The following is a 16,610-nucleotide window of genomic DNA, read 5'->3' on the forward strand; positions in this document are numbered from 1 at the left end:
ATGCATTTTGAGGTCCTATGGTTTTGTGTTCTAGTCTTATCCATTTGTATATCATTTTTCAATTATCTCATTGTTGGATCGTGATCAGAAATTTTCCCAGTGAAAGTGAAATGACATCACTCAATTTTCTCATTAGTTTGTGATCTATGCTTTGCCGGTGAAATGTGAGCCTCGTGGGGACGAGACAGAAGAAGCAGAGAAAGCAGAGTTCTGTCGTTTTTGCCATGGTTGACGAAGACTTTCGTAGTTTTATATGTTCTGTTTCAAACAATAACACGCACACCACTCTGAGCATCAGAAAGCTAGAAACAGTATGTGGGTCTCTGCAGTCTCACCTCACCATTTCTCATTGACAAACTCTTCCCAATTCAACAACCCAAACCACTCTGAGCATCAGAAAGCTAGAAACAGTATGTGGTGATGAGAATTTAAATTTCATAGGATCACATGTTGACAAATTAAGCATGCATTTAACAGCAAAATTCAATCCTTTACCTTGGTTCGTGCTTTGGGAAGCCATTTCTGCTACCTTTGATGTCCAATAATCTGCTTTCCGGGTGCGTGATGCTCCGAGGATGAACGATCAATGAGCTCTTCCCTTTAATCCCCAAAATTCAGTCCAAAGTGGGGTGTGTGCGTGTGTGGCCGGGAGTGTTCTTCAAAGAGAACAAAAGAGAGAGTGGTCCCCCTCCAAAAGCACACACACCTCTATATATATATATACAAATAAATACATATATATATATATATATATATTGCACATTACACACTTTAGTTGGACGACTTGACTTAATGGGCCAGTCAAGTGAATTAGGGTGAGCCCATAAAAAATCAAGTAACAATTTGTGTCCAGTCCCATTATGGACCACAATGCAAAAACATAAATTAACACTGATTTATGATATTATCAAATTAATTATGTAAGTCCACACATAAAATTCCAACAATTCTCCCACTTGGACTACATAATCAAACATCACAACATATACATAATCATAAATCAATGTCCCATAGAATCTCATCAGAAATAAATAATCAAAAGCAATCATATATGCTTCATTGCTTGATTCATAGGGAAATGTACAATAATAGCAATCCTTTCAACAATAACATAGTATTACAATACCAAAAATGGCTCCCACTAACTTAATACAACCTAGGCTTCCAACAACCCCATTTGAGATACATGTTCTTGAAACGCAATTATGGGTAAGCCTTTTGTTAATGGATCCGCCAACATACTTTTTGTGGACATGTGTTCAATATCAATAAGAGACTCTGCCACTTTCTCCTTAACAAAATAGAACTTTACATCAATATGTTTGGAGCGAGAAATACTCCTAGTGTTCTTAGAGAAAGCAACAGCTGCGGAATTATCACAAAATAATTTCAGCGGTCTAGAAATGGAGTCAACAACTCCTAAAGCTGAAACAAAATTCCGCATCCACATAGCATGACAACAAGCCTCATAACATGCCACATACTCTGCCTCCATAGTTGAGGATGCTGTAAGTGTCTGCTTGACACTTTTCCAAGATACAGCTCCTCCTGCCATCATAAAAATATAGCCCGTAGTGGATTTCTTATCATCTATGCAGCCAGCAAAATCAGCATCACAAAACCCAACTACATCAAGTAAGCTGGTGCGCTGATATGTCAACATTAAGTCCTTAGTTCCTTGCAAATACCTAAGGACCTTCTTAGCTGCTTTCCAATGTTGACTCCCAGGATTGCTCAAGTACCTTCCCAACATGCCCACAACAAAAGCAATATCAGGGCGTGTACATACTTGAGCATACATAAGGCTGCCCACCACAGATGAATAAGGAATGGTCTTCATTTCCTCTCTCTCATCATCATTTTGAGGACACTGAGCCTTTGAAAATTTATCACCCTTCACAATTGGCGCTTTAGTAGATTTACAGTTGTGCATATTGAACCTCTTCAATATCCTTTCAATATAGGCTCTTTGAGACAATTTAAGCACTCCATTAGCCCTATCACGAAGAATCTTTATGCCCAAGACATAAGAAGCCTCACCAAGATCCTTCATGTCAAAATGGGTTGACAACATGTGCTTTGTCTCAATCAACAAGTCAGGATCATTTGATGCGAGTAGTATATCATCAACATATAAAACAAGAAATATGTAACTACTCCCACTGACCCTCAAATATATGCATCTATCAACTGTATTTTCTTTAAAGCCATTTTGGGTGATAATCTTATCAAACTTCAGATACCACTGCCTCGAAGCCTGTTTAAGACCATAAATGGACTTATTGAGCTTGCAAACTAAATCTTCCTTTCCAACTTCTACAAAACCAATAGGTTGCTCCATATACACCTCCTCATCCAAATCACCATTCAAGAAAGCTGTCTTGACATCCATCTGATGTAGCTCCAAGTCAAAATGAGCTACTATGGCCATAATCACTCTAAAAGAGTCCTTGGTCGACACAGGTGAGAAGGTTTCTTTGAAATCAATTCCTTCTCTTTGACTATAACCTTTAACCACAAGTCTAGCTTTATATCTCTCTATTTTCCCGCTAGAATCACGTTTGGTCTTAAAGACCCACTTGCACCCAACTGGTTTACAACCATGAGGCAATTCAACCAAGTCCCAAACACCATTCATATACATAGAATTCATTTCATCATCCATGGCTTCTTTCCAAGATATGAAATGAGGACAATGAATTGCTTCTTGGTAAGTGACTGGATCAAAAGCATCATAACTATCATACTCATGCTCCTGTAAATAAACCATATAATCATCTGAAATAGCCGGCCTACGAACCCTCTGTGATCTTCTCAAAGGAACCTCATTAACAACTGTATCATCTACAGGAAGGTCGGATTCCACTTGATCACCATGTTCTCCTTGATTAGTGGCTGGCTGTTGGACAATAGGAACATCCATATTTGGAACATGAGATGTAGGAAAAGGAATCACAACATGCTCTTCTCCAAAAGGTATCTCACGAGGCACAAAATTTGGATCAACATTAACTTCATCCTCAAAATATACAGCCCTGTCTGATTCAATGATCCTGGTGGTATGAGATGGACAATAGAATCTGGAACCCCTTGATCCAATGCAATAGCCAACAAAGAAACCACTAATGGTTTTAGGATCAAGTTTCTTTGACTGTGGGTTATAGGGCCTAACCACGCTTCCGCTGCGCATAGCTCATAAGGTGTCTTAAGCATAGACTTACTGGACACTTGATTCAAAATATATGCCGCAGTCCTTAAGGCTTCACCCCACAGAAATTCTAGTAAGGAGGAATTGGACAACATGCACCTCACCATATCTAACAATGTGCGATTCCTCCTTTCTGCAACCCCATTCTGTTGAGGAGTGCCTGGCAATGTATATTTCGCATCAATGCCACATTCCAACAGAAACTTAGCAAATGGTCCAGGATTCCGTCCAGTCTCATCATATCTCCCATAATACTCGCCACCTCTATCAGACTTCACAGCTTTAATGGGCTTTCCCAACTGCAACTCCACCTTAGCCTTAAAGGCTTTGAACACATTCAGGGAGTCAGATTTCTCATGGATTAGTTCAACATAACCAAATCTAGAGAAATCATCAATAAAAGTGATGAAATATTTATAACCCCCTAAAGCAGTTGGTGACAAAGGACCACATATATCTGTGTGGATCAAGTCTAAAGTACTTTCACACCTATCAATCTTCTCCTTTCTGGTCTTTGCTGTCATCTTCCCCTTTAAGCAAACAACACAAGTCTCGAAGTCTGAGAAATCAAGATTAGAAAGCACACCATCTTTCACCAATCTCTCTAATCTTTGCCTAGAAATATGACCTAGACGTTTGTGCCACAACATGGAAGAACTCAAATTCATTCTAGCACGCTTGCAACCAACAACAGAATTAACAGAGGATGAATCACATAATAAACCATGATGCAAACTGAGACTATAAAGATTTCCAAACAAAACACCATTGCCAATTAAGACTGAGTTGCAAAAAATATCCACTTTTCCACCTCCAAAGTGAAAAGAGTAACCATGTCTATCCAAAGAAGATACAGAAATCAGATTCCTCCTAAGTGAGGGTATAAAAGCCACATTGTGTAACAACAAAAAACTTTCTGTAATCAACTTCAGCTTTATCATGCCAAAAAATTCCACTTTCACTTTGCTTCCGTCACCCATATACACACATTCTTCATGCTTTGACGGCTTCCTTCTGTTTGTCATCTCCTGCAAAGAATTAGTGACATGAATAGTGGCACCAGTATCTAACCACCAAGAATTGACATGAACATCAACAATATTTGTCTCAATCATGTTTGCATTCAAATTAACCACAACCACAATTTCACCTTTCTTTTTCTTCTCTAGCCAATTCTTAAATTTGAAGCAATCAACTTGCTTGTGGCCAATCTTATGGCAAAAGTTGCACTTCCCCTTGAATTTCTCACTCTTTGCAGCATTAGAAGAAACAGATGCGTTGGAGGTTCCTTGATTTGAATTCCCTTTCCTCTTGAACTGCTTAGAGCCTCCAAAATTCTTATGTGGAGGTTTTTTCTTCACATTACTGGCTTGATTTGTTACAAGAGCAAGGGAGTGAGTCTCATGTTTCTTCAGTGAGACTTCATGTTGCACTACAATGGACATCAACTCCTCCAGAGTCCATTCTTCCTTTAAGGCATTGTAAGTCAACTTCACTGCATCAAAGGAAGCAGGAAGAGACTCAAGTATCAACCATTTCAGAAATTTTTCACCCAACTCCACTTTCATCTCATTTGCCTTGTTGAAGTAGTGCCTTAGCTTGATGATATGATCCCTAACCCCACTAACTCCATCATATACAGTAGTTGTGAGAAGCTTCAAATGAGTTGCCATTTCAGCCTTATCAACTTTGGTATAATTGGCCTTCACATATTCCAAGAAGTCTTTCGCCCTTTCCGTCTTTGGCCCGCATTCTTTGATAGATTTATCCATAGTGAATTTCATCACCATCAAACAACTCCTGTTGGAGTGCTCCCATCTTTCATAAAATAATCTTTCATCTGCAGAGCTCACATCAGTGAGCTTACTTGGCTCATCAACCCTCAAAGCCAAGTCCAGATTTTGCAGAGTCATATTCACGTTAAAGGACTCAAACCATTCTTCAAAATTATTCCCAGTAAGAGGTTTGATGGCAGACAATTGCAGAGAAATACCAGGATTGCTGGTAGCTGGAAAATAGCAAAATTCAACAGTATGCATGTTATTACAATATCATGCATTTGCTAATTTCCATAATTTCTCAATTTAGCAATAGCTTGGAATTTTTAAAAAATTCCACGGCGGTAAGGACAACTAATTAAATATTACAACCAAAATGTACTAATTTTATTACCGAAAGGGCAAAGAAAATTAGTACAGTTCATAATATACAATTAATTTCCTTCACCAATCTAAGCATCCTACCAAGCATTGTTATCATCGATAGGACAATTACAATACCCGTATGGATCTTAGTAATCACAATAATAAAACGATTAAATGTGGGAGTTAAATTATCTCAACAAGGACAATTTGACACATATAGGATCACGATAGGCAATCACACATATGTTCACAATTGTCATGAATAAAATAAAATATTCAATTTTCACAATTTGACACACTTGGAATTGCGATAGGCAATCACACAAGTGTGCTTCATTGCCTCAATAAATTGAAATATTTAACAGAATTGACATAGGACAACATTATTGATATAAGGAAAAATTATACCATAAAGAACAATAATAATAATAATTGTCCCAATAAAGTCAAAATTAACAAAATGCATAATAATTCTAGCATATGCACAATCAATTCAAGAATACCAAGGCAACAAACAAAAAAAAAAATTTTTGGTTTTTTTTTTTTTTTTTATGACGTCATGATGACGTCATCACGTCACTGTTCATCTTCTCCTCCAGCTGAGCACGACCTGGTTCTGGAGAAGAAAAAAAAAAATTTTTTTCCGCCCAAAATTTCACGCATTTTTCTTCAAAAATACATAGATTTCCATCCTCAAACATCAATTCATCAATCCAAACCCAAAAATTGCACAAAAAACGCATAATAGCAAGAACCAAACAAGCCCTAATTTTCGAAATATCATCAAATGAGCTCCAAAAATCACAAATTTTGATGGGTTTTGCTCCAAACAACATTCTCTACAAGTTTCCAACAACAATCGGGCTTGAAAACAGAGAATCAACATCAAACGAGAAATAAAATTCCAAAAAAATGGCTTCCACCACAGGAAACGGGAAACCCAAAAATTAACCCAAAATTGCAGCTCAAATGTCAATCATGTGTGCTCTGATACCAATTGATGAGAATTTAAATTTCATAGGATCACATGTTGACAAATTAAGCATGCATTTAACAGCAAAATTCAATCCTTTACCTTGGTTCGTGCTTTGGGAAGCCATTTCTGCTACCTTTGATGTCCAATAATCTGCTTTCCGGGTGCGTGATGCTCCGAGGATGAACGATCAATGAGCTCTTCCCTTTAATCCCCAAAATTCAGTCCAAAGTGGGGTGTGTGCGTGTGTGGCCGGGAGTGTTCTTCAAAGAGAACAAAAGAGAGAGTGGTCCCCCTCCAAAAGCACACACACCTCTATATATATATATACAAATAAATACATATATATATATATATATTGCACATTACACACTTTAGTTGGACGACTTGACTTAATGGGCCAGTCAAGTGAATTAGGGTGAGCCCATAAAAAATCAAGCAACAATTTGTGTCCAGTCCCATTATGGACCACAATGCAAAAACATAAATTAACACTGATTTATGATATTATCAAATTAATTATGTAAGTCCACACATAAAATTCCAACATGTGGGTCTCTGCAGTCTCACTTCACCATTTCTCATTGACAAACTCTTCCCAATTCGACAACCCAAACAACCTCATCACAAGGTACGTACATAGCTCTTCTTCTGTCAATGGCTGCTTCTATATATAAACAGAAGAAATGTTGTAATTCATGTTTGTTTTAAATTACTCTTAAATTTTAATGGATTTGTGTTGAAGATGGAAGCCCGAGTTCACTTCAGTAAGGTGCAGTACCAGCACTGCAGGTCGAAGAAGCGCGAGAACAAGGAAGAGTTACCATGAGTTGCTTGGAGATTCTGTTGACTCAAATACTCAGCAGATCAAAGAAGCTTACAGGAAGCTTCAAAAGAAATATCACCCAGATGTTGCAGGCGAAAAGGTCAGTTCTTTTTTCAAGTTAGAAATTCAATTTCTTCTTCTTTATGGGATTTTGAAGATTCATAGATTGAAGCCCATTTGATCTATGGTTTATGGAGGTGATCCCCTACTGTGAATTCACTATTTCCATTTTATTAGACTCAATAATACTGTAGATCACTGCAAATTTGATGTTGAAGAATTTCCCTATATTTGTTATAGGGACATGAGTACAGTTTGATGCTGAATGAGGCGTATGGGGTTCTGGCATGGGAAGATCTCAGAAGAGAGTATGATGCTTCAATCGGCCAAATGAGAGTGGGGTTTTGGGGAAGCTTTTCTGGCTTGGGTTACCGTTCATGGAAAGGCCCCTTAAGACCCCAAGCATCTATAGGTAGGGATTAAAGGCTCATAATTTGATTGTGAGGGGAGGGGGGGAGGGGAGAGCGGCGGCGGGCGCTTACAAGCTTATCATCTTCTGGAATTTCATCTAATTTTTCGATATTCTTGACAGGTAGCAGAGAATGCGTCCACCATGCAGGTAACACTTTTGTGATGGTAGATGCTCTTGGGTGTGCAAGAGTCAAAGTTCGGTATGGAGATGATGACAAGAAAATTGAGGTATCACACTTGCCAATAGGCCATTGAACACAGTTTGGACATTGGATAATAAGGCAATCAGTACATGTAAACTAACCTGTTGGGTGACTTGGGATCTTGCAGGTTTGGGTTGATTCATGCCTAGTAAACTGGATTCACTGGGTGGATAGGGAAGAGTTAGCAATACTAAAGTTCCTGATTCAGCCTCAACCTCAGGAAGGCTATGGTGTTTTTGGAGGAGGATGGGAAAGACCTGCAATTGTTTTCATGGCAGCCAAGCCCTCCAAAAAGCGGCCCAATCAGCAGGATGACTACAATCGAATGAATGGTAATTACAGTCACCTTATTGTTTTTTTTTCTTAGTGAAGAGCAGATTTTCTTTTGCACTGACTCCTGCTCTGTTTTCCACAAATACTGCTGAAATTGCAGCATCCAGAGAAGAAAAGACTTCCAATTCATTTGTGGAAAAAGTGAAGGAAATTGTCAGTAGTCGTGTTGCTTTTCTGGTGGGACTCGTCTCAGAAAAAGGAAAATGAAGAGTAAATATACAAGATATGTAAAGAGGAGAGCATGTAGAAGCTGGGTTTAGAGTTAAAATCAACTCACAATTGTGTAAATATTATCCGTTCTGATCTATAATATCTTTATGGTTTTAAAAATTATTTATAAGGTTTAAGAAAACTTATACACATAGCATTACCGACGTTTTTAAGAAACTCATACATATATAACATTAGGAACAGTTTCCTTATTTGATATGGAATCCATATTTATAGAATTATATGCTTATAATTTGTAGTATGTATATAATGTACTATATTTGGTAATATGCTTGTATATATAATTTCGAGAAACGATGGAGATTGTCTCCAACACTTAATTTCATCATAAAAATTTGAAAAAAGGAATGATCAAACACAAGTTTCATCAATATGAGCTTCATCACTATCGAAGGCAATGAAGGCCAACAAGCTTCGGTATTAGAATGCTTTGAGTTCAATATCTCACAATTTCGAACAAATCAGGCCTTGAGTTCTATATATTCAGTATATTCTCTCATGCATAGGGAAGATTTGGTTAAAAAAATTTCAGACAGATCTGAAACTGCTGCTTCTCAGTAGTGAAAATCAACTTGCCCAGATTTACTGACTTGCTTCTTAAGAACCTGAGAAGGCCAGCCCCAGCTCAATATCCTTGGATGGTGTCTTCAGAGAAGAATTGTTCCTGAATGCCGTCATTTTTCCATGTCTCCAAATCTCTAATGTCGTTATCGGTCACTCGAAAAACCTTATCTCCATGAGAGATCCTGAACTCAACAACAGCCAGTGAAGGAACCACCTTGGTTGTTCCGGTATAAAAAACAACAGTATATCACTTACTTTTTTTTTTTGGGTCCAAGGGTCTTTCTATAGTTTAAAAAATGCATCATCAATCGATCGATGTAACGTATGCATCTTCAGGTTTAAGTCAACCTAGTCACATATGCATCTTCACCTAAATTTAAAAAAAAAAAAATCATATAGAGAAATTTGAACCCTAAATAAAGAATTCCTTTATTACCACCACACTAATAGTTAGATGTTGCCCCCTAAGTCATTTGCTTGCTCCACCACTGCTTCGGGTCCTTTTGGTTTTGTGTTTTGACTATGTGTCTGAGTTCTTGTACTTTGCTTTCATGTATTTGCATCATTCTTCAATTATCTAATTTTTATCATATTGTAGTATGTAGTTCATATTGAGTGAAAGATGTACGAAGAAAAAAGGGCAAATATTAGAGTGTAGCGAGTTCAAGGGTATTTTTGAAATTTCATTATCGGAAGATTAGTATAAATACCCTTTTATGTAACCTTAATTTGATACATAATGAAAGTTTTCTTTCCTATTCTCGTGGACGTAGGCAATATGCCGAACCACGTTAAATCTGTATGTTTTTTTGCTTTTCATTTTCTCTAATTTTTACCATAAATCATTGTACATAAATCAACATATCATATATTTGATAATCTAAATAGAGGGATTCGTTAGTGATATTTTCCTATAGTCCAAGATGAATAAAATGAAATGAGAGCCAGGCCTGTGGGCACAAGAGAGAAGAAACGGAGAAAGTAAAGTTTTGCCGTTTTTGCCTTGTTGGACCAAGACCAAGACAGAGCCATCCGCAGTTTCATCTGTTCTGTTTCAAACGATAAAACGCAGCGTTTTGCCTCCACCTCCTACGTCCATGTCAGAGATGGATATTTATCTTTTCCTTCCCTGAAAGACCCACACCACTCTTATCATTAGAAAACTAGAAACAGTATGTGGGTCTCTGAAGTCTCACTTCACCATTTCTCATTGCCAAACTCTTCCCAATTCGACATCCCAAACAACCTCACCACAAGGTACGTACGTGGCTCTTCTTCTGTCAATGGATGCTTCTATAAACATAAGAAATGTTGTAATTCATGTTGATTTAAATTTCTCTTAAATTCTAATGGGATTGTGTTGAAGATGGAGGCACAAGTTCACTTCAGTAAGGTGCAGTAGCAGAAGTGATGGTCAAAGTGCAAGAACAAGGAAGAGTTACTATGAGTTGCTTGGAGTTTCTGTTGATTCAAATCCCCAGGAGATCAAAGAAGCTTACAGGAAGCTTCAAAAGAAATATCACCCAGATGTTGCAGGCCAAAAGGTCATTTCTTTTTTCGAGTTAGAAATTCAACTTCTTTTTCTTTATGGGGTTTTGAAGATTCATAGATTTAAGTCCATTTCATTTCCACCATTTGACTCGATAGTACTGTAAATCACTGCAAATTTGATGTTGAAGAATTTCCCTATATTTGTTATAGGGACATGAGTACAGTTTGATGCTGAATGAGGCGTATAGGGTTCTGGCAAGGGAAGATCTCAGAAGAGAGTATGACGCTTCAATCGGCAAAATGAGAGTGGGGTTTGGGGGAATCTTTTCTGGCATGGGTTACAGTGCATGGAAAGGCCCCTTGAGACCCCAAGCTCTGTTTGTTGATGAAAATAAATGCATAGGTTGGGATGAAAGGCTCATAATTTGTTGGGTTTGGATCAATATTCCCCCCACAAGCTTATCATTTTCTGGAATTTCATCCGATTTTTCAATATTTTTGACAGGTTGCAGAGAATGTGTCCACCATGCAGGTAACACTTTTGTAATGGATGATGCTCTTGGGTGCGCAAGAGTCAAGGTTCAATATGGAGATGATGACAAGAAAATTGAGGTATCACACTTGCCAATAGGCCATTGAACAGAGCGTTTGGACATTGGATAATAAGGCAATTAGTACATGTAAACTAACCTGCTGGGTGACTTGGGATCTTGCAGGTTTCGGTTGATTCATGCCCAGTAAACTGCATTCACTGGGTGGATAGGGAAGAGTTGGCAATACTTGAGTTCCTGATTCAGCCTCAACCCAAGGAAGGTTATGGTGTTTTTGGAGGAGGATGGGAAAGGCCTGCAAATGTTTTCATGGCTGCTAAGGCCTTCAACAAGCAACTGAAACAGCAGGCTGACCATCATCAAAGAAATGGTAATTGCGGTCACCTTATTGCCCTTTTTTCTTTTTTTAAGTGAAGAGCAAATTTTCTTTTGCACTGAATCCTGCTCTGTTTTCCATAAAATCTGCTGAAATTGCAGCATCCAGAACCGTTGAAGAAGAGACTCCAGCTCAGGCAGAGGCTCGGGCCAATGCAAGTATGAAAATAAAGATGGAGAGATTATCAAGGATTTGGAATTGGGTGAAGGAAGTCTCTGGCTCCAACAAGGCAAATAAAGAGTAAATACACAAGCAATAGAAGAGAGACAGCAGGAAATATGTAAATAGAAGAGCAGATAGAAGTCAGGTTTACTGTTATGACCTGCTCCCAACTGTGTAGATATTATCTATTTTGGACACATAAGATCCACATGGTTTTAAAATGTATTTACAAGGTTAATAGGAGTTCATACATATATAACACAAGCAACATTTCCCGCATATAGGATGATCATATTTAGTTTATTGTATTCTTATACTATGCAATATGTAATGTATTGCATTTGGTAATATCCATGTATATATAATTTCGAGCAACATTGAGATTGTCTCAAACTCTTAGTTTCATCATAAAAACTTGAAGAAGGAATAATCAAACACAAGTTTCATCAATATGAGCTCCATCACTATCAAAGGCAATGAAGGCCAACAGGCTTCAGTGTAAGAATGCTTTGAGTTCAATATCTCATAATTTCGAATAAATCAGGCCTTGAGTTCTGTATATTCAGTATAACATCTCATGCATAGGGAAGATTTGGTTAAATTTTTTTCAGACAGATCTGAAACTGCTGCTTCTTAGTAGTGAAAATCAACTTGCCCAGATTTACTGACTTGCTTCTCAAGAACCTGAGAAGCTCAGCCCCAGCTGAATATCCTTGGATGGTGTCTTCAGGGAAGAATTGTTTCTCAATGCTGTTATTTTTCCATGTCTCCAAGTCTCAAATGTCGTTATCGGTCACTCGAAAAAACTTAACTCCATGAGGGATCCTGAACTCAACAACAGCCAGTTGTTGCAAGCAGACAGTGGAGGAAGCACCTTGGTTCTTCCAGTAAAATTCTTGTTTAAAAGCATAAATTCGTTGGAAAGCATCATTGAACTGACAATAGACAATCTTAAATTAGAAAAATAAACAGGTAAGGTATTCAAATAGAATATGAGCAAACTCACTTGTAACTCTTCAGCTTCATCATTCATAACTATGACAAGATTCTCCAGCTTGCGACAGGCCCTCAGCAGCAGTGCAATCCCTGGAAGCTCCCAGCCATTCAGTCCGGTATTCAGCACGAGATGGGTTGCCTCAAACAACAGAATTTCCTGCTGTCTGACCTTTAATATAGATAAAACCTGCATAGAATGCCATATAACTTTGGTAAGTTAAGTCCGCAGAAAATCTAGAATTCTATCGTCCCTCAAGGACTTAGTCATCTCATCTCAAAACCAGTGAGTTGTCAATAAGGTCCAGCTAATTCTCGTTTTGCACTTCCATGTGATATTTATTCACACTCATCCCTGGGCTTAACCATCAGTAGCTACACAGCAGGACTTTGCCATCCCACACAACACACCCATTTCGGGGTCTTGACTTATCCTAGGCTTATAGTGGTGCTTAATTATCTTTAACCTTTCATTTAATCATTGTGAGGTACGCAGTCCGAGTTTGACCCATCCCACACAACACACCCATCTCGGGGCCTTGAATTATCCTTAGTCTTACGCCTAATTATCATCTCTAATCTTTCATTTAATCATTGAGAGATGCACAATGAGGCTTGACCCATCCCACGCAACACACTCATCTCGAGGTCTTGACTTATCCCTATCTCATAACGGGGCCTAATTATCTCTGCCATTTCATTCTCATCTCATCCAAGGATCATCCATCCCACACAACACACCCATCTCGGGGCCTTGACTTATCCCTAGTCTTACACCTAATTATCATCTCTGATCTTTCATTTAATCATTGGGGGAAACACGGGCTTGACCCATCCCACGCAACACACCCATCTCAAGGTCTTGATTTATCCCTGGGCTCATAACGGGGCCTAATTATCTCTGCCCTTTCATTCTCATCTCATCCAAGGATCATCCATCCCACACAACACACCCATCTCAAGGTCTTGACTTATCCCGAGGCTTACAACAAGGCCTAATTATCTCTGTCCTTTCATTCTCATCTCATCCCAGGATCATTTTTCAACCTTTATTGCACACCTAAAACTCCATTGGTCATTAATAGGCCTGCTGAACCAAACCCACAGAGGCTAGCTAGTTTCTTTATGACTTTGTAACATGTTTACCAAATTGAGTTTGTGAGGGAGAACTGAAAATCCAATGGAGAAATGCACACCTGAATACACCAGCTGCATACTTCAAGTACCTTAGCAGTCTGAAACGTCTTGAGTAGACCCAGGAGGTTCTGCTGATACCGGCAAACAAGCACACCATTACAGGTGGCCTTGGCTTCTCCTCGCTCACGAAACATCCTATTCAAGTTGAACCTTGCTTCAATACCAACCCCCATATTCACTATATGGTACTTCCTCTTTGGCATGCTTGACAAAAACTCTATCCTCGTAATTTTTGGAGCATTGATAAAAATATGCTGCATCCTGTTATACTCCACAAACTCATCCTCAATTATCAGCTTCCGAAGATTAGAATTTGGAGAAATGTTAACATGGAGATTCTCACTCAGATTAGAGTTAATCAAGCACAAGAATTGCAGTGCTGGAGATTTTTCAGTGATTCCATTGATTTCATCATTAGGCAATACAAGCTTTTCTAGGTGAAGCTCTTTCAGGGACTCACAGTGAGGGAAGTAATCCATATCCAGCCATAGAAACTTGAGGATTAGCTTCACCAGGGAAGAAAAGCTCAAATCACAGGCAGGAAAACACAAATGCTGCAAATGATACGTTCTGTTCTTCCTGTTATCTTCCCTATCATTCAAGTTGATGCACAGTTCTTCAACATTTTTTTTAGCTGCATAAGTAATCCAAGACTGCACATCAGGCACCATACTCTTCTTACACCTCAAAGAGACAGAAAAGCATTTGATCTCCTTGCCATGGTGCGAGCGGACAAAGTGGTTCACAGATGGATGGATTTCTTTTCTCCTGACTTGCACCCATCGATAGTTGAAATCCACATTAGAAGTGAGCTTCCATAAGTCCCTCCACTTCGATGAGAGTAAGGAGGTAGCCACAGCATCTTCCATGGGCAGTTTGTTTAAGATAATAAGAAGAATATCCTCTGGTAATCTGCTAATGAAGTCATTCTGATTCTGGTTGTGCCTATTTTCTGAGTTTGTTTGTATTTTTCTCATACGCTTTTGAGCTTTTCCTGTGCAACCCATTTTCAGAATTTTCTTTTTCCTTGCAGTTTGGAGGTCTCAACCTAGAAGAAGAAAGGAAGAGGATAATTGAAATGATCTAAATTAATTAGTTTGCTTTAAAAATAGATACCTATAAAAGCCACAAAGGGGTAGATTGAGTATATAGATGGAACATATCATTAAAGTATAATTAATATTTGTATTATTTCATGTGCAAAATGTGTGCAAATTTCACTTATAGAAATCAAATTCATTGGATTGGGTACATTGAATGTGTAAAAACAAATGCTATCTGCCAACAAATTATAGTTCTTGAACACACCTATAAAAAATTAAAAAAGAAAAAAGAAAAAAAGAATATGGTTAAAATTTGAAATCATTCATGCTTATGTATTTCTTAATCAACCTATATTTGATAAATAATAAACAAAAATGTAGTATTATATAAAGCTAAGTGACAAAAAGAGAGAGAATCTAATACCGATATAAATCGATCTACGATTTCTTTGTTTCAGTTGATATCTCAGTTCCATTATAAATCATACAAGGAAAAATCGGAAAAAGAAAAAAAAAGTGATGTATAGATGATCAAAGACGAACGAGAGTCTTATTACAAGTTTAGTGATTTCAACTAATTTCTCAATCAATATATGTTCAATAAATAATAAAATCAAGAAAAAAAATCTTAATAAGAATCAATTTACAAAAAGTCACTTACTTCAATTTTGAGTTCCTCAATAAATTAATATCCTCAACAGCTCAATTGATGCCTTGGCCTGGCTGCATTCCATACACCAAGCAAACAAAAAATGAAAAAACAATAGTATATAAACAATGAAGGATAGAAAACCCTAAGTAATGTCTGAAACTTTCTTTTCTTTATATATATTGGACTTTATAGATTTTAGGAAATCTAATATTCACTATCAATATTTCATTTATAATCATTAATGGTAATGTAAAAGAAAATGTTTTGATATACTAGCTTCTTATAAATAATACCACTAAATAATACTTGTGAGTATGTATTAGTAAAAATTATGAAAAATTGTATGTATTAATGAATATGTTTTATTAAAAATTAAGGACTTGGTGAAAGATACATCTTCTCATAGAGTTTGATTTTCATGATTTTTTTTTTTTATTTTAAGAAATTGCCTTATGTGCATAAATAAAGATATAGTTCCAAAATTTATAGGTAGGGTAAAGATCATATAGTAGACATCAAAACTTTTAATGAAATAAATTATCACTAAATTGGTATTAAAAAAAATGTGATTCTCATATTCAACAAATTTTGGGATCAACAAGTGATTGGTCATTTACACATTTGACACGTGACATGTATTAAAAAGGTAACACATGATGATATTTGGAAGACTATAAAACTTAGTCTTGTAAATAAAATAAAATAAAACTCTCCAATTGTTGTCAAAAGAGAATTAAAATAAAATATTCTCTTTTTGACAAATTTCTAAAAGGAATTAATATACCAGTTGAAGTCAAAAGAGAATAAAAAATAAACAAATAAATATTTTCTTGTTGACAAATTTCCTTAATGAGGAAAACAAGTTGCTAAAATAAAATAATCAATTTTTTTGAATTAAACAACTAAATCTTGTGGAATTTCAAAATTTAATTTCATAATTTCACTTATAAATAAGGGTGACTTCCTTCAATAAGATGAACTTCTTAAGATTGACAAAAACGACTCTACACAGGAAAATAGACTTTATAAAGAAGAAAAATTTCTTTGCAAGTTCACAAAACGACAGAAATACTACACACGCGATCTTCGTCTTTTAACAAGTTCATTCGAGAACAAGTCATGTGTGACCCTTGGTTGATCTATAAAATTAAGGAGACATTTTATCGCTGTCTTCCAAATTGTAATCCAGGTG

General features: G+C 37.1%; 4 protein-coding genes across 4 annotated transcripts; 2 read left to right on the top strand and 2 right to left on the bottom strand.

Annotated features, from left to right (window-relative positions):
* The first annotated feature begins 255 nt into the window (after positions 1-255).
* On the top strand, positions 256-8,491 carry LOC100855066 (chaperone protein dnaJ C76, chloroplastic). The gene is made up of 7 exons (XM_019217458.1): positions 256-412; positions 6,874-6,956; positions 7,071-7,251; positions 7,452-7,623; positions 7,744-7,850; positions 7,953-8,157; positions 8,259-8,491. Exons 1-7 carry the CDS (start codon positions 314-316, stop codon positions 8,363-8,365), a joined length of 954 nt encoding a protein of 317 aa, XP_019073003.1. The 5' UTR covers positions 256-313; the 3' UTR covers positions 8,366-8,491.
* Positions 8,492-10,058: 1,567 nt separating this feature from the next.
* Positions 10,059-11,812, top strand: LOC100854700 (chaperone protein dnaJ C76, chloroplastic). The gene is made up of 6 exons (XM_003634661.4): positions 10,059-10,210; positions 10,320-10,497; positions 10,655-10,847; positions 10,950-11,056; positions 11,161-11,365; positions 11,473-11,812. The coding sequence occupies exons 1-6, from the start codon at positions 10,128-10,130 to the stop codon at positions 11,613-11,615; spliced, it is 909 nt and encodes a 302-aa protein (XP_003634709.1). The 5' UTR covers positions 10,059-10,127; the 3' UTR covers positions 11,616-11,812.
* A 61-nt stretch (positions 11,813-11,873) lies between these two features.
* On the bottom strand, positions 11,874-12,912 carry LOC104877586 (uncharacterized). The gene is made up of 2 exons (XM_019217459.2): positions 12,540-12,912; positions 11,874-12,468 (listed from the first exon to the last, which is right to left on the bottom strand). Exons 1-2 carry the CDS (start codon positions 12,720-12,722, stop codon positions 12,310-12,312), a joined length of 342 nt encoding a protein of 113 aa, XP_019073004.2. The 5' UTR covers positions 12,723-12,912; the 3' UTR covers positions 11,874-12,309.
* A 756-nt stretch (positions 12,913-13,668) lies between these two features.
* Positions 13,669-14,730, bottom strand: LOC109121764 (putative F-box/LRR-repeat protein At3g28410). The gene has a single exon (XM_019217021.1). It carries the CDS (start codon positions 14,728-14,730, stop codon positions 13,669-13,671), a length of 1,062 nt encoding a protein of 353 aa, XP_019072566.1.
* Between the last annotated feature and the right edge of the window lie 1,880 nt (positions 14,731-16,610).

Source organism: Vitis vinifera, chromosome 19 (genome assembly GCF_030704535.1).
Source record: "Vitis vinifera cultivar Pinot Noir 40024 chromosome 19, ASM3070453v1".
Lineage (NCBI taxonomy): Eukaryota > Viridiplantae > Streptophyta > Magnoliopsida > Vitales > Vitaceae > Vitis > Vitis vinifera.